Raw genomic sequence first — 23694 nt, forward strand, 5'->3', positions numbered from 1 at the left:
ACACAGCAAGCATTCTGTACCTGGCTTGCTCCAAGCTGGGCATCCAGGGTGGGGGGTGAGTGTCAGTCTGCTGGGCGGGATGGTGCTGTCAACATCTTCAGGTCACATTTGAACACACCTGCTCCCAGCCCTCTCTATGATGGTTGGCAGGGAAGGCAATTCTGACGTCAGGAACAGTCTTTGACAAATGTCTTTCCATGGGATTAGGAATTCCCCCCCACCCCGCCTCCCCTTCCTTCCTCTCTCCCTCCCATCTCCAGCCAAGCCTGCCACCTACCCTTGGGCACAAGCTCCAGAAGAAAAATCCTTCGTCCACATCAGTTGCCCCTGAGTGTAGTGGGGAGGGGGCGGTGGTGGGAAAAGGAAAAGGGGGGGGGGGCGGGAGCGAACGGGAAGAATTAGAAGAGCCAGCTGATCTGGAAGAATGCAGGAGCTGCAGCTTTCAGTCTAAAGAGAGAGAGAGAGCACTGCAGCGGCGGCGGCAGCAGCAGCAGCAAACTCCCATCGCAGCTCGTCCCATGAACCATCTTCCAGTCACACAGTCCGGCTGCATGCCCGGGCCGCGGCCACTATCCCTCCTGGCCTGCCACGGGCAGCTGCCTGTCGGATTGCAGGGCTTGTTGTGAAATTGTGTGTGTGTGTGTGCTTCGCCCATCCGTGGCTGCGAGCCGGAGGTCACCGTGTAAATGAACTGAACCCGGGGACCCTAAAATGTGGAGACTCCACGAAGAGCGAATGTCTGGTTTTTGCTCCTTTCTCACAGGTCTGTCTGTCATGTGCTGGCTACAAAGGTAAGGATTTTTAGTCTCTCTCTCTCTGAATACAGGGTAGGCTTCTCTGGGCAAACGTGATGTGATAATGTATTTACTGGGTCCTGTCAGGGTTCAGGAGAGCACGTTTTCAGTCCTGTCTCTCCAGATAGCACCTTAGACCGAAAGCACAGATGGATGGATCTGCTTCCATTCATCTCTACCATGTCCAAATGCTCTTTCCTTCTCGATCTGGAATTCAGATGCGTTTGACATATTCAGTCTTCAGCAGTCACTCGCAGGGCTGCTTTTATATAAGGGGAGGCATAATGCAAGAGGAAGACACACACACATATTAACTGTCGGTGTGCGTCTACACTGCTCACTAAACTGGGGCTGAATCATTGCATTCTGTTTACACCACTCATAATGCATTCACGCATTGTCAGGTAGGTGTGTGCACAGTGGTCCATGCTCTTGTTTGATAGGGCTGGGGAGGTCGTTTTGGGCTAAATGTTCCGTGCTGTTTGATGCTATGACTATATAATCTCAGTGCATTCATTTGACCATTGGAAAAACTGGTTATGTTTGAGGGGTGTTGGGTGCCTTTTGATACTCTAAATGCCATCTTCAGATGTACACAGTTGGGCCATGGGGTTGCATGGTTTTGCTGGAGGCCCAGTGAATCTCCTCTTCCAGGCCCCACAACCTTGCCCAATCTCCTACCTGCACATTGGCACCCGAACCAGCCATACCACGAATCATAGGATATCAAGGTCCAAGACTCCAAGTACCTCCCCCCTCTCACCCTCTGTTCCAGGACCTCCCCATTTGAGCACAGGGCTGCTGGTGTGTGAGGGTCAGGGGCTTGAATTTAGGCACTTCCAAAAATCTAGGCCTGTACAGACTGATACCTGCCTCTGCTTCTCTCAGTGTCAATGGACTGTCAATGTTTAGACCTGTACATACTGATACCTGCCTCTATTTCTCTCTCAGTGTCAATGGACTCGGTAACATTTCCCTGGTTAAAAGAACAGTTGACAGATTGCTCAGAGGATATGATATTCGCCTTAGACCTGATTTTGGAGGTATTTCACATTGTTCTCAAAACTAAATATTATTAATTAATATTATTACAGGAACAATATATTGTCAAAGGTTGAATAGCTGCACTGAATATTCTGAGAACAGATTGCATGAAACAGCTTGTGTTTGAGAAAATATTGAAGATTGACTGGTGACCTGATTGAGAAGTTTAAAGAACTTGATGGAGACAATTTCTGCTGGTGGGAAAATTCAAAGCATTGAGGGGTGGAGTTGTGAATGGGGGCAGAATCTTATAATTCAGATCCAACTCCTCAAGAAGTAGTTTTCCAGATAAAGGGTAGTGCACACATCTAAATTACTTTTCCCCAGCAAACCATTGAGGCTGGAGGTCAATTGAAAATTTCAACACTGATTGTTAAATTTTGTGAGATAAGAGAAGGTTGCGGGGATGGATACAGCTCAAAAACAATTGAATTGAATAATGGAACAGGCTTGAGGGAATGAGTGCCTTGCTCTTGTTCTATGTTCTAAACTAGCATCAGTGTCTAATATTATAGCTCCACCAATGTCACTCAAAATGTTGTTCCTCACTTGTCATGAGGACTTCACTCTCCTACAGAAAGTTTCAGGTGGAAGCTTCAGATCTCTCACTCATGTCTTTTGTTTGGGTTGGGTTTCCTTTAGTAGAATTGCTTTCTTCCCCATGAACTGCTGTGGGAGAGTCTCATCATTTGGACGGTTTAAAGTGGGTGTCTATCTTCAGAGTGGAAGCAGTTTAAAGAGAGTACCTTTATTATATGTACTTAAGGAGGGATTGCAAGGAGAAAATGTGAACCCAATGAAACACTGTTTGTACTTTCTCTTCTGTTACCAGGGTCTCCAGTTACAGTGGGGATGAGTATTCATATAGCCAGCATAGACATGATCTCGGAAGTTAATATGGTAAGTCTGAGCAAAGGGTTTGATTTTGCTGTTGTGATTAAGTTGGTTAAAATTCAATCAAATGTGGATTAGACTGTGGTCAAGAGGTTACGTGGAGGTAGCCTGGCATGAGTGAACTTTTGCTGGCAGCTGTTGGTGGCAGTTGAGATTGAAATACTGGGTAAGCCATCTGCAAGTGAAGTTGGTCAATCCATGTCACTTGATAGTGATCTCTCCAGTATGTAAACTTTAGGTCTGAATCCAGCTGTTTTGGGGTGTCATCTGCTGAGATGCTAATTTAAGGCTCTGTTTGACCTCTCTGTTGAGCAAAGAAGATCCCATAGCATTATTAGAAGAACAGGAGAGTTCCCACTGTATCCTAGCTAGTATTAACACTGGCCTAAAATCATGAAAGCAGGTTTTTGGCCAAACGTCACATTGCTGTTTCAGGGAGCTTGCTGTGTACACATTTTCTGCGGTGTTTCCGACATTACAAAAGTGTTTCCTATAGTACATCTCAAAAATACTTCATGGCTGGAAGACACTTTGAGATATCTTGATGTTGTGTAAGGTGCTGTATCAATGCAAATTCTTTCTGCTTTTATGAATGAATATGGTATTTATTCATCAGGAATTTTGTATATTTTGCACCAAACCATTGATCGACATTTTGTCCAAATGCATTTTTATTGTTGCTATAATTCTGAGTCAGGAAGGAATGAGCATCAAGGTGGGCTTTAAACTTAGAAATTGATATGTATGGATGTGGAATAGGAGTTGGCTGGATGTGGAATATCATTATCGAAATCCAGCTCCCATAAAAGATGTTGAGCTAGATCAAACCAGGACTCATCCATGGACTGTCCTTAGAGCAATATTTTATCAAGTGAGCCCTGTATCATAAGAACTGTACTAAACATTACACCAATGCCATTGTTGGATTTGGTGTATTAAAGCTGTGAATAGAAATGGGAAAGTGACATTGACGCAGAAGGAATTTATTGTGGAACGAAGAAGTATCCACTTTTACAGGAAACATAAGTACATTAAGTTAAATTGGAAATTGAGGACAGGAACACTGGGGTAGTCCAAATACAATTCTCGCCTTTGTATGGGCAAAAACATTTCCCAGTTGTTGATTTTCCTTCAGCATTATGATCTGTTAATATGCTCAACAGATCTACAGCAGGATTTGGAAAAATCAGAGTCAAATTAAAACTTCAATAGATTTGTAATCAGGATTCAGTATAATCAAGATTACATTTCATTCTGTGCAAAATCTGAAAAAGGGAGTTCACTCCTAGGCCCAGCTCAGCCTCACTGTTAAGGGTCACACCGGTCAGAGAACATGATTTTGTGTTTGATTGAATCGGAAGCACTTCAGGATTTGTGTTTAAGAGAATAGCTTGTTCTGGGATTGAATGGATGCTGAGAGAGCCTGTGTAAGAGTTTCAGTGTTGCACTTATTCAGGTGAGAGATTAGGGCTAAACACTGACACAGAAGTAACGCATAGTGTCGGAGTATTAGAAAGGGAGTTCCAGGATTTTGACTCAGAGACAGTGATGAACAATGACATAATCAGCACTGATATGTGTCTTCTATGCAAACTTGCTGTTGGTGATGTTCCCATGTGTCTGTTTCCCTTGTCTTTTGAGAGCTAGAAGTTGTGGGTTTGGAAGATGCTGTCCATGGAACCAAGAGGTACTGCAATGCATCTTATAGATAACACACACTGCTGCATTGGTGGTGGAGGGAGTAAGCATAGTGCAAATTAAGTGGGCTGCTTTGTCTTAGATGATGTTGAGCTTCCTGAGTATTGATACAGCAAGTGGAGGATACTCTATAACAATTCTGATGAGTTGTGCCTTTAATTATGGCTGATCCAATTTAGTATAATGACATTCACTGACTGAATCAAGATTTTACTTCTGTGACAACCATAACAGGTTCCAGCTCTAGTGCAGTGTGAGTCTAATTTGTAAATGACATTAACAGAAGAAAGCATTTAGTCCCATCTGCTGCAAGAGTTTGTAGATCAAAAGCAGGCTAGATCACTCCAGGATTTTATACCAAAGAATTTAAAACACTGGAAAGTAGAATTGAAGTCATGCTTAAGTAAGGTTTAAGCATGGTATTTAGTTTCCGGCAAACATCTTTATAGCATTCAGCAAAATACCAGCATCTGTGCACATCTCTACCAGCACTTACACCAATGATGGTGGCAGCACCAGAACATTCCTGCTTCTAATATTAATAACCATAATCTGTAGCTATTCCTATACCAACACTGGTGTGAACATTAATGCTAATATCTATACCAGCTTATGCATCAACATCCACCACCAACTGTATCAATACTTGTTTTAGAATCTGCACACATATCTCAAACAAACAACCTCTGTACGGATTTCAGTACAAACATCTGTTCCAATGCCAGTGTCACTATGTACCCACACCACTACTGCCATCAGTACCCATATCTGGACCAGCAATCTGTATTGATATCTGTGCCGTATTGTTGGGTGTCTCTACTCATACTACTACCTGTACGACCGTTACCATCACCTATAATCACATAGTTTCAAGCACACTGTACTCATGGCAGTACCAACAACCGTAACAATGCCTGAACCATCATCTCTGTTGAAGTCAATCCAGAATATCCTGATATATCAACATCTATATTAAATTCAGTGGCAATTTTAGACTAATACATCTTCCAAAATCTCTACCCATATCAGCATCAACATTGATGCAGGTACTGGTTCAAGAAGCTGTACCAATACCAGTTCTGATTCTAGTTCCAGAATCAGTTTTCATAGTGACACTGCATTCTGCACCTATACCAGTATCTGATCAGGTTAATTGCCAAGATCAGTAGCTCCACTGGTACATCAAATAATCCATGTGCTGGTTTCTTTATCAGCATCTTGAGCCATATCTGAAGCACATTAATATACCCATACACAACCTCTGTACTTATGTCTATTATGTCAGAAGTCAGATGACACCAGTTTATAGTCCAACAGGCTTATTTGAAATCATAAGCTTTCGGAGCGTTGGTCCTTCATCAGGTGTGATTTCTAATAAGCCTATTGGACTATTACTTGGTGTTGTCTGACTTCTGACCTTGTCCACCCCAGTCCAACACCGGCACCTCCATATTATGTTTATAACAACAATGTATCTGTGCTGCAACTGGTTTGAAATTCAGTACCTATACCATCACCTTTTCCTGCAGCTACATCTTTGTCAGCATCTGTACCATGTTGGCATCAGCATCTCTCCCCATGCCATAAGAACACAAAGAATAGAAATAGACTACTCTGTCCTTTCAACCTGCTGTACCACCCAATCTGATCATTAGCTGATCTTGGGTCTCAAATCACAAGAATGGACCTGAAAGCTGTGTCCACCAGTGAGAGGAATGATATAGGTGCAGACATCAGGGAGAAGTCTGTGATGTAATTAAAGCAATTACCACATGCAGATTTTTAGTTTCTGGCAGGATTAAAAGTACGTAAATTACCAGGACTAGTATCCCAGGCTGTTGAGTTAGGCAAAGGAGGAAATAGCAGAAGTACTCGCAAAAATGTTCAAATCCTCTCTGATCTCAGGAGAGAACTGAAGCCAATGTGGTACAATTATTGTATAAGGTAGCAAGGAATAAACCAGGAAACTATAGGCTGACCAGTCCAGACTTGGTAGTGACAAAACTATTGCAGGAGAAAATGAGGACTGCAGATGCTGGAGATCAGAGTCGAGAGTGTGATGCTGGAAAAGCCTTGCAGGTCAGGCCGCACCAGCAGAGCAGGAGAATTTCGGGCATAAGCCCTTCATCAGGAATGAAAACTACTGCAAACAATTCTGAGGGCCAGAATTAATCTGCATTTGGAGAGGAGGCCTAAATCAAGAATAGTCAGCAAGGTTTTATTAAAGGGAGGCCATATATCTGACAAATTTGTTTGAATTTTTTGTATAGGTGACCAGGTGTGTAGATGAAGGCAATGCTTTTGATGTAAATTAGAACATAGAACATTACAGCACAGTACAGGCCCTTCGGCCCTTGGTGCCACACCGACCTGTGAAACCAATCTGAAGCCATTCTAACCTACATTATTTCATTTTCATCTGTATGTTTATCCAATGACCATTTAATGCCCATAAATTTGGCGAGTCTACCACTGTTGCAGGCAGAGCGTTCCACGCCCTTACTACTCTCTGAGGAAAGAAACTATGTCTAACATCTGTCATATCCATCGCCCCTCAATTTAAAGCTATGTCCCTACTTGCTGCCCATCACTATCTGAGGAAAAAGGCTCTCACTATCTAATCCTCTGATTATTTTATATGTCTCAACTAATTCACCGCTCGACCTTCTTCTCTTGAACAAAACCAGCCTCAGGTCCCTCAACCTTCCTCATTAGACCTTCCCTCCATATCAGACAACATCCTGGTAAATCTCCTCTGTACCCTTTCCAAAGCTTCCACATCCTTCCTACAATGTGGTGACCAGAACTGTACTCAATGCTCCCAAATGCGGCCACATCAGAGTTTTGCACAGCTGCAGCATGACCTCATGACTTCGAAACTTAATCCCTCTACCAATAAAATTTAACACACTGTATGCCTTCTTAATAACCCTATCAACCTCGGTGGCAACTCTCAGGGATCTATGTACCTGGACACCAAGATCTCTCTGCTCATCTACACTACCAAGAATCTTGCCATTAGCCCAGTATTCTTTATTCCTGTTCCTCCTTCCAAAGTGAACCACCTCACACTTTTCTGCATTAACCTCTATTTGCCACCTCTCAGCCCAGCTCTGCAGCTTATCTATGTCCCTCTGTAACCTGCAACATCCTTTGGCACTATCCACAACTCCACTGACCTTCATGCCATCTGCAAATTTACTAACCCATCCCCCTAAGCTCTCATCCAGGACATTTATAAAAATGACAAACAGCAGTGGGCCCAAAACAGATCCTTGTGTTACACCACTTGTAACTGAACTTCAGGATGAACATTTCTCATCAACCACCACCCTGTCTTCCTTCAGCTAGCCAATTTCTGATCCAAACCGCCAAATCATCCTCAGTCCCATGCCTCCATATTTTCTGCAATAGCCTACCATGGGGAACCTTATCAAATACCTTACTGAAATCCGTACACACCACATCAACCGACTTATCCTCATCCACCTGTTTGGTTACCTTCTCAAAGAACTTAGTAAGGTTTGAGAGGCATGACCTCCCCTTCACAAAACTGTGTTGACTATCCCTAATAAACTTATTCCTCTCCAGATTATTATAAATCCTATCTCTTATAATCCTTTCCAACACTTTACCCACAACTGAAGTAAGGCTCACTGATCTATAATTACCAGGGTTATCTCTACTCGCCTTCTTGAACAAGGGGACAACATTTGCTATCCTCCAGTCTTCTGGCACTATTCCTGTAGACAATGATAACATAAAGGTCAAAGCCAAAGGCTCTGCAATCTCTTCCTTGGCTTCTCAGAGAATCCTAGGGTAAATCCTATCCAGCCTAGGTGACTTAACTATTTTCACACTATCCAGAATTGCTAATACTCCTCCTCGTACACCTCAATTCAGTCTATTCTCCTCAACCATATTGTCTTTTTCCAGAGTGAATACTGATAAAAAAATATTCATTTAGTGCCTCTCCTATCTCCTCAGACTCCATGCACAACTTCCCACTACTGTCCTTGATTGGCCCTAATCTTATTCTAGTCATTCTTGTATTCCTGACTTACCTACAGAAAACTTTTGGGGTTTTCTTGATCCTACCTGCCAATGCCTTCTCATGTCCCCTCCTGGCTCTTCTTTGTTCTCTCTTTAGGTCTTTCCTGCTTAACTTGTAACTCTCAAGTGCCCTAACTGAGCCTTCACGTCTCATCCTTACATAAGCCTCCTTCTCCTCTTGACAAGAGATTCAACTTCTTTAGCAAACCACAGGTCCCTCGCTCGACCACTTCCTCCCTGCCTGACAGGTACATACTTATAAAGAAAACACAGTAACTGTTCCTTGAATAAGCTCCACATTTCAATTGTGCCCATCCCCTGCAGTTTCCTTCCCCACCCTATGCATCCTTAATCGTGCCTAATCACATCGTAATTGCCTTTCCCCCAGTTATAACTCTTGCCCTGCAGTATATACCTAGCCCTTTTCATCAGTAAAGTAAACACGACTGAATTGTGGTCACTATCACCAAAGCACTCATCTACCTCCAAATTTAATACCTGGCCTGGTGCAGTAGCTGGTACCAAATCTAGTGTGGCCTCGCCCCTTGATGGCCTGTTTATATACTGTCAGGAAACCATCCTACACACATGGGACAAAAACTGACCCATCTAAAGTACTCAAACTATAGCATTTCCAGTTAATATTTGGAAAGTTAAAGTCCCACATAACATCTACCCTGTTACTCTCGCTCCTATCCAGAATCATCTTTGCTATCTTTCCACTACATCTCTGGAACTTGTCTGAGGGCTATAGAAAACTCCCAACAGGATGACCTCTCCTTTCCTGTTTCTAACCTCAGCCCATACGACATCAGTAGACGAATCCTCAAACATCCTTTGTGCCACCGTATTACTATCTTTGATTAACAATGCCACACCTCCCCCTCTTTTACCACCTTCACTGTTCTTACTGAAACATATAAACTCCAGTCCCTCCTCTATCCATGTCTCTGAAATGGCCACAGCATCTGGAGTTTATATTAGATTCCCTACAGTATGGAAACAGGCCCTTTGACCTAACAAGTCCACACTGACCCTCCAAAGAGTACTGGATTAGTGGTGCTGGAAGAGCACATCAGTTCATGCAGCATCCAACGAGCAGCGAAATCGATGTTTCGGGCAAAAGCCCTTCATCAGGAATAAAAGCTTTTATTTGGTTTTCAGCATCTGCAGTCATTGTTTTTACCTCCAAAGAGTAACCCACCCAGATCCATTACCCTACACTGTATTTACTGCTGACTAATGCACCTAGCACTATGGGCAGTTTAACATGGTCAATTTACCTGACCTGCACATCTTTGGATTGTGAGAGAAAACTAGAGCACCCGGACAAAACCCACATAGACACAGGGAGAATGTACAAACTCCACACAGTCACCTGAGGTAGGAGTCGAAGCTGGGTCCTTGATGCTGTGAGGCAGCAGTGCTAACCACTGGGCCACCATGCCATCCCAAGAGCAAGGACAAAGTCCAAATAATAAAGAAAATTCCAGCACAGGAACAAGCCCTTTGGTCCTCCAAGCCTGCATGAATCCAGATTCTCGATCTAAACCTCTTGCCTATTTTGTAAGGATCTGTATTCCTTTGCTCCCTGCCCATTCTTGTATCTATCTAGATACATTTCAAATGACGTTATCATGCCCACCTCTAACACCCTCTGCATAAAGAACTTTCCATGCATGTTCATGGCACGGTGGTTCAGTGGTTAGCACTGCTGCCTCCCAGTGGCCAGGGACCCGGGTTTGATTCCCACCTCAGGTGACTGTCTGTGCAGAGTTTGCACATTCTCCTCATGTCTGCGTGGGTTTCCTCTAGGTGCTCCACTTTCCTCCCACAACCCAAAGATGTGCAAGTCAGCTGAATTAGCCATGCTAAATTGCCTGTAGCATTAGATACATTAATCAGGGGTAAATATAGGGTCTGGGTCGTTTACTTTTCGGAGGGTCGGTATGGACTTGTTAGGCCGAAGGGCCTGCTTCCCTACTTTAGGTAATCTAATCTAATCTAAACTTTTCCCCTCTCACTTTGATCTCGTGACCCCTAGTAATTGAGTCCCCCATTCTGTACCCCCTCTATACCCTCATGATTTTGTCGACCTCAATCAGGTCCCTCCCAACCTTCGTCTTTCTAATGAAAATAATCCTAACCTATTGAACCTCTCTGTAGCTAGCACCCTCCATACCAGGCAATATCTTGGTGAATGTCCTCTGCACCCTCCCAAAGCATCCACATCCCTTTGATAATGTGGCAACCAGAACTGTATGCTTTATTCCAAATGAGGCCAAACCAAAGTCTTATACAACTGTAACATGACCTGCCAACTTTGTACTCAATACCCCATTCGATGAAGGGAAGTGTTCCGTATGCCTCCTTGACCACTCTATTGACCTGTGGTGCCACCTTCAGGGAATAAACCTAAACACTCACATCTCTCTGTACATCAATTTTCCAAAGGACTTTTCCATTTACGGTATAGTTCGCTCTTGAATTGGATCTTCCAAAATGCATCACCTCGCATTTGCCCGGATGGAACTCCATCTGCCATTTCTCTACCCAACTCTCCAATCTATCTATATTCTGCTGTATTCTCTGACAGACCCCTTCACCATTAGATTACTTACAGTGTGGAAACAGGCCCTTCGGCCCAACAAGTCCACACCGACCCGCCGAAGCGCACCCACCCATACCCATTCCCCTACATCTACCCTGCACCTAACACAATGGGCAATTCAGCATAGCCAATTCACCTAACCTGCACATTTTTGGACTGTGGGAGGAAACCGGAGTACCCGGAGGAAACCTACGCAGACACAGGGAGAATGTGCAAACTCCACACAGTCAGTCACCTGAGGCGGGAACTGAACCCGGGACCCTGGCACTGTGAGGCAGCAGGGGATCCCCTTGATCAAGAGGAAATGTTTCTTCCTGACTACCCTATGTCTAGCAAAGTTTTATACATCTCAATCATGTCTCCTCTCAATCTCCTCTGCTGTAAGGAAAACAACCCTTAACTGTCCAACCTCTCTTCATAACTGAAACTCTCCAGCCCAGGCAACATCCTGGGAAATCTCCTCTGCACCCTCTCTAGTCTTGTCAATTCAAATCCAGTATAATATGGATTCCAGAATTGCACATAATACTCCAGCTGTGGCCGAACTAATATTTAATACAGTTTCAGGATTATCTTCCTGCTCTTAAACTCTATGCCTCAGCTACTAAATGCCAGTGTCCCATATGTTTTTTTAACCACTTTATCCATCTATCCTGATACCTTAGGGACATACACACCAAGGTGTCTCTGATCCTCGATGCTTCATGGGATCCTGCCAATCATCAGTATCCCTGTGTGTACAATCTACAAGATGCATTGCAGAAATTCACCAATGTTCGTATCAGTACAGATATTGATGCAGACGTTATTACTGGTATCAGCACAGAAGTATGAAAGGTTATGGCAGAGATACTGATATGGCCCAGATACAGTTTCTGGTTTCAGTCCGGATTCTCATTCAGATATGGTGTCAGAACAAAGCTGTTACTGCAGAAGTAATAACCTCTGCATCAATACCTGTACAGATTTCAGTATCAACATCAGATCCAAAATAGTCACTAGCAACAATACTGGCACCAGTATCCATAGCGGTAATCAAATCAGCATAAGCATTTTGAATCTCATATCTCCACCTGTAATAGTACCCATGTTTGTTCCAATTCCAGTACAAACAGCTACACTGAAGAGGATAAGGTGCTGCATTTTGGAAAAGCAAATCGGGGCAGGACTTATACACTTCACAGTTAGGTCCTTGGGAGTGTTGCTGAACAAAAAGACCTTGGAGTGCAGGTTCATAGCTCCTTCACAGTGAAGTTGCAGTTTGATAGGATAGTGAAGAAGGCATTTGGTATGCTTTCCTTTATTGGTCAGAGCATTGAGTATAGAGGTTGGGAGGTCATGGGAGTTGCGGCAATTCTGGTCTCCCTCCTATTGGAAGGATGTTGTGAAACTTGAAAGGGTTCAGAAAAAAATTAGAGATGCTGCCCGGGTTGGAGGATTTGAGCTATAGGGAGAGGCTGAATAGACTGAGGCCGTTTTCCCTGGAGCGTCAAAGGCTAAGGAGGTGACCTTATAGAGGTTTATAAAATCATGAGGGGCATGGATAGGGTAAATAGACAAGGTCTTTTCCCTGGGGTGGGGGAGTCCAGAACTAGAAGGCATAGGTTTAGTGTGAGGGGGGGAAAGATATAAAAGGGACCTAAGAGGCAACGTTTTCACGCAGAGGGTTGTACTTGTTTGGATTGAGTTGCCAGAGAAAGTGGTGAAGGCTGGTACCATTACAACATTTAAAAGGCATCTGGATGGGTATATGATTAGGAAGGGTTTGGAGAGATATGGGCTAAGTACTGGCAAATGGGACTAGATTAATTTAGGATATCTGGTCGGCATGGATGCGTTGGAGGAAAGGCTATACATCTCTGTGATTGTGAACCCAACTGACACCAGCGATACCAGCTTCTCTACCTTCAACAGTACTAGCATCTGTTCCTTCACAGTCACTGGGTCAAAATCCTAGAACTCCCTCACTCATAGCATTGTTGGTGTCCCTTCACCACAGGGACTTCAGTGGTTGAAGAAGGCAGCGCACCACCACACCCTTCAGGGTAACTCAGGATGAACAATAAATGCTGGCCCAGCCAGCAATGCCCATGTTCTGTGAGTAAATTTTTAAAAAATACCAGAGCCTGTAATAATTTTTACATTAACATTTTGTAACCATCCTCAATCATAGACTCAGGTACATATAGTTATACTGATGTATTGATGGTGATATCAGAGTCTGTATCCACAGTTGAACCAGCATCTGCACTGGACTCAACTTCCATACCACTTCCTGTAACACTTCTCCTTCAAATCCTCCCACTTCCATCAAACCATCATACCACCTGCATGAGCCCCACCTATATTCATTGGGTACATGGAACAGTCCATCTTCCACAGCTACACCGGCACCATCCCCCACCTTTTCCTCTACTACATCGATGACTGTATCAGCGCCACCTCATGCTCTCATAAGGAGGTTGAATGGTTCATCAAATTCACCAACACATTCCGCCCTGACCTCAAGTTCACCTGGACCATCTCCGACAGCTCCGTCCCCTTCCTAGACCTCTCCATCTCCGGTGACCGACTCAACATGGACATCTGTTTCAAACCCACCAACTCCCACAGCTACCTTGACTACACCACCTCCCGTACAAATGTCATCCCTTACTCCCAATTCCTCCGCCTCAGTTGCATCTGCTCCCAGGATGTGCAATTCCACTCCAGGACATCACAGGTGGTCTTCTGTTTCAGGGACTGCAATTACCCCTCCCACATGATCAACAATGCCCTCCAGCTCATCCCCTCCACACCCTGTACCACTACCCTTGAACCCCACCTATCCAACCGCAACAAGAATAGAACCCATCCCTCCGGGTCCTCACTTTCCACCACACTAATCTACAGATCCAGAGTATTGTCCTGTGACATTTCTACCACCTATAGTCAAACGCCACCACCAAGGATGTATTTCCCTCTCCACCTCCTATCTGCGTTCCGCAGAGACCATTCCCATCGCAATTCCCTTGTTAGGTCTACGCCCCCCCACCACCAACCCACCCTCCTCACAGCAAGAGGTGTAAAACCCGGGCCCACACCTATGTCGAAGACCCCAGTAGATCTTTTCACATCTGGCACATCCACTAACCTCATCTACTGCATCCATTGCTCTCGATGTGGTCACCGCTACATCGGGGGGACAGGATGTCAACCAGTGGAGTGTTTCAGGGAACATCTCTGGGGGACACGCACCAAACAACCCTACTGTGCTGTGGCCCACCACTTTTACTCCCCTTCCCACTCCCCCAAGGACATGCAAGTCCTGGGCAATGTCCACTGCCAAATCCAAGCCACCCGCCAATTTCCGCCTCATCTTCTGCCTCGGGACCTTAAGGCCACACAACATCAACAGCAACTTCACTAGTTTCCAAATCTCCCCACCCCTCACCTCACCCCGTATCCAACCCTCCAACTTGGCACCACCCTCTTGACCTGTCCATCTTCCTTGCCTCCTATCCGTTCCACCCTCCCCACCGATCTATCACAATTAGCCCCCCACCTGCATCCATCTATTGCCTTCCCACCTAGCTTGCCCCAGCCCCACCCGCACACCTCAGTTTCTCTCTCACATCCCTTCCCCCTCACATTCCTGATGAAGGCCTTATACCGGAAACCTCAACTCTCCTGCTCCTTGGATGCGGCCTAACCTTCTGTGCTTTTCCAGTGCCACCGTTTTTTGAGACTTCCTGTAATAATACCTGTACCCACACCAAGTCAACCATCGTGCCACAACTGATTCCAGACTCATACTAACATCTGTACCAGTTATAATCTAAGCATCTAAGAACCATAGAATTACTACACTGTGGAGGCAGGCCATTCAATCCATTGAGTCCAGACCGAACCTCCAAAGAGTATCCCATCCAGACCAACCCCTCCCCACCCTGTCTCTGCAACCATGCATTTCCTATGGCAAATCCACTTCGCTTTTACGTTCCTGAACACAATGGGCAATTTAGCAAGGCCAATCCACCTAACCTGCAAAAAGAACATAGAACAAAGAACAGCCCTTAATGTTGTGCCGACCTTTTATCCTACTCTAAGATCAGACTAACCTACATATCCTTCATTGTACTATCTTCTCATGTGCCAATCCAAGAGTTGCTTAAATATGGCTAATGTCTCTGACTCTACTACCACTGCTGGCAGTGCATTCTACACATCAACCACTCTCTGTGTAAAGAACCTTCCTCTAACATCTCCCCAAAACCTTCCTCCAATCACCTTAAAGTCATGCCCCCTCCTGATAGCCATTTCCGCCCTGGGCAAAAGTCTTTTGCTATCCACTCTATCTATACCTCTCAACATCTTGTATTCCTCTGTCAAGTCACTTCTCATCCTTCTTCGCTCCAAGAAGGCACGGTGGCACAGTGGTTAGCACTGCTGCCTCACAGCGCCAGAGACCTGGGTTCAATTCCTGCCTCAGGCGACTGACTGTGTGGAGTTTGCACATTCTCCCCGTGTCTGTGTGGGTTTCCTCCGGGTGCTCCGGTTTCCTCCCACAGTCCAAAGATGTGCAGGTCAGGTGAATTGGCCATGCTAAATTGCCCGTAGTGTTCGGTTAGGGGTATGGGTGGGTTGCGCTTCGGCGGGGCGGTGTGGACTTGTTGGGCCGAAGGGCCTGTTTCCACACTGTAAGTAATCTAATCTAATCAAAAAAAAAAAAAAAAAAAAAAAAAGCCCCAGCACCGTCAACCTTTCTTCATAAGACATGCCCTCCAGTCCAGGCAGCATCCTGGTAAATCTTCTCTGCACCCTCTCTAAAGCTTCCACATCCTCCCTATAATGAGGTGACCAGAACTGAACACAATATTCCAAGTGTGGTCTAACCAGGATTCTGTAGAACTGCAGCATAACCTCGCGGCTCTTAAACTAAATTCCCTGGCCAGTAAAAGCCAACACACCATGTGCCTTCTTAACAGCCACTATCACTAACATTCAACACTGGAACCCCCCAGGGGTGCATACTCAGCCCCCTACTTTACTCACTGTATACCCATGACTGCGTCACCAAATACCAGACTAATGCCATTTAAAAGTTTGCTGATGGCACCACCACACTTGGTCGAATCTCAGATGGCGACGAAACAGACTACAGACGGGAGTGGCAAACCTGGAAAAAATGGTGCACTGAGAACAACCTAGCTCTCAATGCCGGCAAAATCAAAGAACTCATTATTGACTTTCGGTGAGATGTTACTCATGTTACTCATGTTATTCATTACCAGCACAGAAGTAGAATGAGTGGAGACTGTCAAGCTCCTGGAAGTGGTCACCCACAACAAGCTTTCTTGGACTCTTCATGTGGACACACTGGTTACAAAGGCCCAACAACGTCTCTTCTTCCTCAGGCAGCTGAGGAAATTTGGCATCACAGTGGATACCCTTGCCAACATTTATAAGTGCACCCTCGAGAGCATTCAGTCTGGATGTATCACTACCTGGCTTGGCAGCTGTATCATTCTTGATCAGAGACAGTTACAAAGAGTGGTGAACTTGGCCCGGACAATCACAAAGGCCAACCTCCCATCTATAGAATCCATCTACCAGGAAAGGCTGCCAGCATTCTCAAAGATCCATCCCATCCTGGCAATGCTTTTCTACAACCTCTACCACTGGGGAGAAGGTACAGAAGCCTGAACACACGCACCAGCTGGTTTCATAACAGTTTCTACCCTACTGTTGTTAGAATACTGAATGGACTCATGAACTCTTAACATTCACCTGTACCTAGGTTTTTGTTTTTGCTGCTGTTTACCTGTTCAATTCAAATTCAACAGCCATATCAAATTGGGTGGCAACTTTGAGGGATCTATTGATATGGATTCCAAGATCCCTCTGTTCCTCCACACTGTCAAGAATCCTGCCTTTAACCCTGTATTCTGCATTCAAATTTGACCTTCCAAAATGAATCACTTCACACTTTCCCAGGTTGAACTCCATCTGTCACTTCTCAGCCCAGTTCTGCATCCTGTCAATATCTTGTTGCAACCTACAAGAGCCCTCCACATTTTCCACAACTCCAACAACCTTTGTGCCATTGGCAAACTTACTTATCGAAGTCATTTATAAAAGTCATAAAGAGCAAAGGTCCCAGAACGAATCTCTGCAAACACCAGAGGTCACCAAGCTCCAGGCTGAATGCTTTCCATTTACTACCACCAGACAGGCAGATTTCCCTGTATCCCATGCCTCCTTACTTTCTGGGTGAGCCTACCATGGGGAACCTTATCAAACGCCTTGCTAAAATCCAAATACACCACATCCTTTGCTCTACCTTCATCACATCCTCAAAGAATTCAGTAAGGTTTGTGAGGCATGACCTGCCCCTCACAAAGCCATGCTGACTATGTGTAATCAAACTACAGTTTTCCAAGTAATAATAAATCCTGTCTCTCAGAATCCTCTCCGATACTTTGCCCACCACTGACGTAAGACTGGCTGGTCTATAATTCCCAGGATTATCCCTATCCCCTTTCTTGAACATTTGCCACCCTCCAATCATCTGGCACTATTCTAGTGGACAGTGAGGATACAAAGATCATCGCCAAAGGCGCAGCAATCTAGATTAGATTAGATTAGATTACTTACAGTGTGGAAACAGGCCCTTCGGCCCAACAAGTCCACACCGCCCCGCCGAAGCGCAACCCACCCATACCACTACATTTACTCCTTACCTAACACTACGGGCAATTTAGCATGGCCAATTCACCTAACCTGCACATCTTTGGACTGTGGGATCTCTTCCCTTGCTTCTTGTAGTAATCCTGTCTGGCTCAAGGGATTTATCGATCCTTATGTTTTTCAAACTTTTCAGCACATCCTCCTCAACATCAACCTGTTTGAGTATCATTCTATTTCACACCATCCTCAGAAATGTCAAGGTCCCTCTCAGTTGTAAATACTGAAGCAAAGTATTCATTAAGGACCTCTCCTACCACCTCCAATTCCAGGCGCAAGTTCCCTCCACTATCCCTGATAAGCCCTGCCCTCACTCTGGCCATCCTCTTGTTCCTCATATAAGTGTATAACGCCTTAGGGTTTTCGTTAATCCTATCCTGCTAAAGCTTTTCCATGCCCCCTTATAGCTCTTCTAAGTCCAATCTTCAGTTCCTTCCCGGCTACCTTGTAACCCTCTAGAGTTCTGTCTGATCCTTGCCTCCTCAGGCTTAAATAAGTTTCCTTCTTCCTCTTGACTAGATATTCCACATTGCTTGTCACCCAAGGTTCTTTCAACCTACATCCTTTCTTTGCCTCAGTGGGACAAACCTGTCCAGCACCATCAGCAGGTGCTTCCTAAACAACCTCCACATTTCTTTTGTGAATTTCCCTGAGAACATCTGTTCCCAATTTAGGCACACCAGTTCCTGTCTAGTAGCATTGTAATTCCTCCTCCCCCAATTAAAAACTTTCCCATACCATCTGCTCCTATCTCTCTCCATGAGTATAGTAAAGGTCAGGGAGTTATGATCACTATCACCAAAATGCTCTCCCACAGAGAGATCTGACACCTGGCATGGTTCATTGCCAAGCACCAAATCCAATATGATCTCCCCTCCTGTTGGCCTATCCAAATATTGAGTCAGGAGCCCTTCCTGGACACACCTGACAAAAACTGCACCATTCAAACTATTTGAACTAAGGATGTTTCAATCAATATTAGGGAAGATAAAGTCACTCGTGACAACAACCCTGTTATTTCTAAACTTTTCCAAAATCTGCCTCCCAATCTGCTCCTCCATGTCTCTGTTGCTATTGGTGATCTGCAGAAAACTCCCAATAAGGTGACTGCTCCTTTCCTGTTTCTGACTTCCACTCACAGTGACTCTGTAGACAAACCCTCTATGACGTCCCTTTCTGCAGATGTGATACCATCTCTGATTAGCAATGCCACAACTCCACCTTTTAAACTCTACCTTTTATTCCTTTGAAACATTTAAAGCCTGGAATATCCAACAACCATTTCTGCCCCTACGATATCCAAGTCTCTGTAATGGCCACAACATCATTGTTCCAAGTTCTGATCCATGCTCTGAATTCTTCCTCTTATTTCTGATATTTCTTGCATTAAAATAGACGCAATTCAACCCATCACAGTGGCTACACCTTTGCCCTATCAAGTGCCTATCCCTCCTCACAATGTATCTGGCTGTTCACTACTTACTCCATCTTCTGATCTGTAGCTCAGGTCCCCACCCCTCTGACAATCTAGTTTAAACCCTCCTGAAGAGCTCTGGCAAACCTCCCACCCAGGATATTGATGCCCTTCCAGTTCAGGTGCAACCCGCCCACCTTGTACAAGTCCCACCTTCCCCAGAAGGTATCCCAATGATCCACATACCTGAAGCCCACCACACACACACACACACACACACACACACATCAGCTGTACAGCCACATGTTCATCTGCACTCGCTGTCTATTCCTAGCCTCACTAGCTTTTGGACTGGTAGCAATCCTGAGATTACTACTCTGCTCATCCTGCTTTCTAGCTTCGAACCTAGCTCCCTATGCAGTACAACCTCGATTATCCGAACATCAATTATCCGAATTTTGGATTATCCGAACACAATCTCAAGGTCCCATGAAAACGGCATGAGGCAACTCAGCATTTAGTTTTCAGTTAAATGGCATTATGGTGTGCATTGTTGGAGAACTGGGATATGTTTGGATAACTGGCACTCATGAATTACTGCTTGTTTACGATCAGATCAGTTATCCGAATGATCAGTTATCCAAATAAAATACTCCCCGCCTGTCTTGTTCACAAAATCGAGGTTTTACTGTATTCTCTTTTCAAGTCCTCCACCCTTTCTCTACCTATGTCATTGGTATTGATCTGTACCACGACTTCTAGCTGCTCTCACTCCCTTGTAAGAATCCTACAGACTCGATCTGAGGCATCCCTGACCCTGGCACCCGGGAGGCAACAAACCATCCAGGAGTCTTGTTCGCAATCGCAGAATCTCCTGTCTGTTCCTCTCACAATTAAATCTCCTATCATATCCTTGGACTGTGGGAGGAAAGCGAAAGTAAGCCATACAGACACGAGGAAAACGTGCAAGAATGGAACCAAACCTGTGTCCCTGGTGCTGTGAGGTAGCAGTGCTGACCACAGAGCCACTGTGCCACCAGATCTAGTTCTGATCTATATCAGAAGTATCAATATCTGTAACAGCAACAGTTCCCATACCAGTGTTACAACTACTAGCAAAAATACTGATTCTACTAGCAGCAAGTACTAAATAGAGAGCGGGTGCAGGTGAACATGTGGCTGCAGGGCTGGTGTAGGAGTGAGGGCTTCAGATATGTGGATCGTTGGGATATCTTCTGGGAAAGATGGGACCTCTACTAGAATGATGGGTTGCACCTGAAATGGAGGGGCACCAATATTCTGGGTGGGAGGTTTGCGAGTAGTAATCAATTCTAATAACAGCACCCTGTATCTATACTAGTTCCAGCAATGGTACCCATATCTGTACCATCATGTACTGATACCTAAACAAACACTTGGCCCCACACCGAAAGCAGTATCTCTGTCTAAACCATTTCCACCATTTGTACTTGTACTTGTACTGATACAAGCACTCACATTTATATCGTTCCCTGAAACAGCTTCTGTATCGTTTGTGGCATCACCATGATTGCTGATTTTTTTATCAAGATCTATGCACATTTGGTGTTGGAGAGACTGTTAGGTCTGAAGGTTGATAAGTCTCCGGGACCTGATGGCCTGCATCCCAGGGCACTGAAGGAGGTGGCTCGGGAAATCGTGGATGCGCTGGTGATTATTTTCCAGAGTTCAATAGAATCGGGGTCGGTTCCTGAGGATTGGAGGGCGGCTAATGTTGTGCCACTTTTTAAGAAGGGTGGGCGGGAGAAAGCAGGAAATTGTAGACCAGTTAGTCTGACCTCAGTGGTGGGAAAGATGCTGGAGTCTATTATAAAGGATGAAATTACGGCACATCTGGATAATAGTAACAGGATAGGACAGAGTCAGCATGGATTTATGAAGGGGAAATCATGCTTGACTAATCTTCTTGAATTTTTTGAGGATGTAACTCGGAAGATGGACGAGGGAGATCCAGTGGATGTAGTGTACCTGGACTTTCAGAAAGCTTTTGATAAAGTCCCACACAAGAGGTTAGTGAGTAAAATTAGGGCGCACGATATTGGGGGCAAAGTACTAGATTGGATAGAGAATTGGTTGGCTAATAGGAAACAAAGGGTAGTGATTAACGGCTCCATTTCGGAATGGCAGGCAGTGACCAGTGGGGTACCGCAGGGATCCGTGCTGGGACCGCAGCTTTTTACAATATATGTAAATGATATAGAAGATGGTATCAGCAATAACATTAGCAAATTTGCTGATGATACAAAGCTGGGTGGCAGGATGAAATGTGATGAGGATGTTAGGAGATTACAGGGTGACCTGGACAAGTTAGGTGAGTGGGCAGATGCATGGCAGATGCAGTTTCATGTGGATAAATGTCTGGTTATCCACTTTGGTGGCAAGAACAGGAATGCAGATTACTACCTCAATGGTATCAAATTAGGTAAAGGGGCTGTTCAGAGAGATCTGGGTGTTCTTGTCCACCAGTCAATGAAGGCAAGCATGCAGGTACAGCAGGTCGTGAATAAGGCTAATAGCATGCTGGCCTTCATAACAAGAGGAATTGAGTATAGAAGCAAAGAGGTGCTTCTGCAGCTGTACAGGGCCCTGGTAAGACCACACCTGGAGTACTATGTACAGTTCTGGTCTCCAAATTTGAGGAAAGACATTCTGGCTATTGAGGGAGTGCAGCGTAGGTTCACAAGGTCAATTCCTGGAATGGCAGGATTGCCTTACATGGAAAGACTGAAGCGACTGGGCCTGTATACCCTTGAGTTTAGAAGACTGAGTGGGGATCTGATTGAAACGTATAGGATTATGAAAGGATTGGACACTCTGGCAGGAGGAAACATATTTCCGCTGATGGGGGAGTGCCGAACCAGAGGACACAACTTAAAAATACGGGGTAGACCATTTAGGACAGAGATGAGGAGAAACTACTTCACCCAGAGAGTGGTGGCTGTGTGGAATGCTCTGCCCCAGAGGGCAGTGGAGGCCCAGTCTCTGGATTCATTTAAGAAAGAATTGGATAGAGCTCTTAAAGATAGTGGAGTCAAGGGTTATGGAGATAAGGCTGGAACAGGATACTGATTGGGAATGATCAGCCATGATCATATTGAATGGCAGTGCAGGCTCGAAGGGCTGAATGGCCTACTCCTGCGTCTATTGTCTATTGTCTATTGTCACATACTTAGATAAGCATTCTGCACTAGCTGGAACTTATATTGGTGTCCACTGTGGTATCAACATCTAGATTGATAGCTCTCTCCATCCTGATTTTAGTAGCAACATTTGCAACCATACTGTTGCCAGCTTCTTAATCCAAAGCTGTACCCAAATTTATACTGATCTTGAACATTCCGTTACTAGTACAGATGCCAACAAGTGTACCAACTGTGTTACCAGAATCTGTGTCCAAACCATTACCAGCATTTGTACTTTTCTCTGCACAAATTATAGGACCAAAATCAGTACCGGGTTTTTCAGACATGCTGACACCGTCCAGCATCTATGATCATATTTTACACAGAGTGGTGGGTGCGTGGAATGCACTGCCAGCAGTGATAATAGAGTCAGATACATTAGGGACATTTAAGCAACACTTCGGTAGGCACATGGATGATAGTAAAATGAAGGATATGGGGGTTGGTTTGATCTTAGAGTAGGATAAAATGTCGGCAAAACATCGAGGGCCGAAGGGCCTGTACTGTGCTGTAATATTCTATGTCATATATCAGTACAAGCATTTTGTATCCACATTGGTCCAATCATTGGTCTCAATGTTTGTATCAGCATCTCCAGTACTGATATCTGTACCTGTAACTATACTGGATAGTCAACCCATACGTTACCTGTTCAAAGCAATCCAGGCCTCAGTTTTACAGTATCAGTACCTATATCCATTCTGCTGCAGTCTCCATAGCAACCAGCAATATTTAAAAAGGAACTGGAACTTCCATTTAATAGCTGAAAAGATGACAAGATTTCCCATTTTACCGTAAAAAATGACTAAAAGAACTACTGTTGACTAGACACTTTTTTTTGTAGAAAATGTATAATTTAAACCACAGAAAGGAATATTCTCCTTTTCAATTTTCATCCATCACACTCTCCACGGAGTTACATACTGTCATTCTCAGCTTCCAATGGTGGGGAGATGGGGGGAGTTGGGTTTAAAATTCACACTTAGGGATGTTTTAAATGACCATCTTCAGTTACTTGCCTTCATTTTCAGAGAACTCCCAGTGGTAAACCCTCTTCTAGTGATTTTTACTGTCAGAACAAATCTCCCAGGATCCTCAGATGATTGCAGGATGTTTTTCTTAGATGAGCCATACTTGCCTCTTACGTCCAGTTGTGGTCATCTGCAAAGCCAAGCGGCTTCTTCCCTCTGCTACTGCATAAGAGACTGTTATCCACACTATCACCATTATCACCAATAC

General features: G+C 44.6%; 1 protein-coding gene across 2 annotated transcripts in view; it reads left to right on the forward strand.

The window, feature by feature from the left end:
* The first annotated feature begins 412 nt into the window (after positions 1-412).
* The window catches only part of gabrb4 (gamma-aminobutyric acid type A receptor subunit beta4), a 240545-nt gene continuing 217263 nt past the window's right edge, over positions 413-23694 (forward strand). The window contains exons 1-3 of one of the 2 annotated variants that reach the window (XM_072594889.1): positions 413-791; positions 1746-1837; positions 2671-2738. In XM_072594889.1, the coding sequence (XP_072450990.1) occupies positions 712-791; positions 1746-1837; positions 2671-2738 (240 nt within the window). In that variant the 5' untranslated portion in view covers positions 413-711. Of the gene's footprint in view, positions 792-1745; positions 1838-2670; positions 2739-23694 lie in introns of those variants that run through there. The other variant, XM_072594890.1, reaches the window with a different exon arrangement.

The sequence above is a fragment of the Chiloscyllium punctatum genome, chromosome 25 (genome assembly GCF_047496795.1).
Source record: "Chiloscyllium punctatum isolate Juve2018m chromosome 25, sChiPun1.3, whole genome shotgun sequence".
Taxonomy (NCBI): Eukaryota; Metazoa; Chordata; class Chondrichthyes; order Orectolobiformes; family Hemiscylliidae; genus Chiloscyllium; species Chiloscyllium punctatum.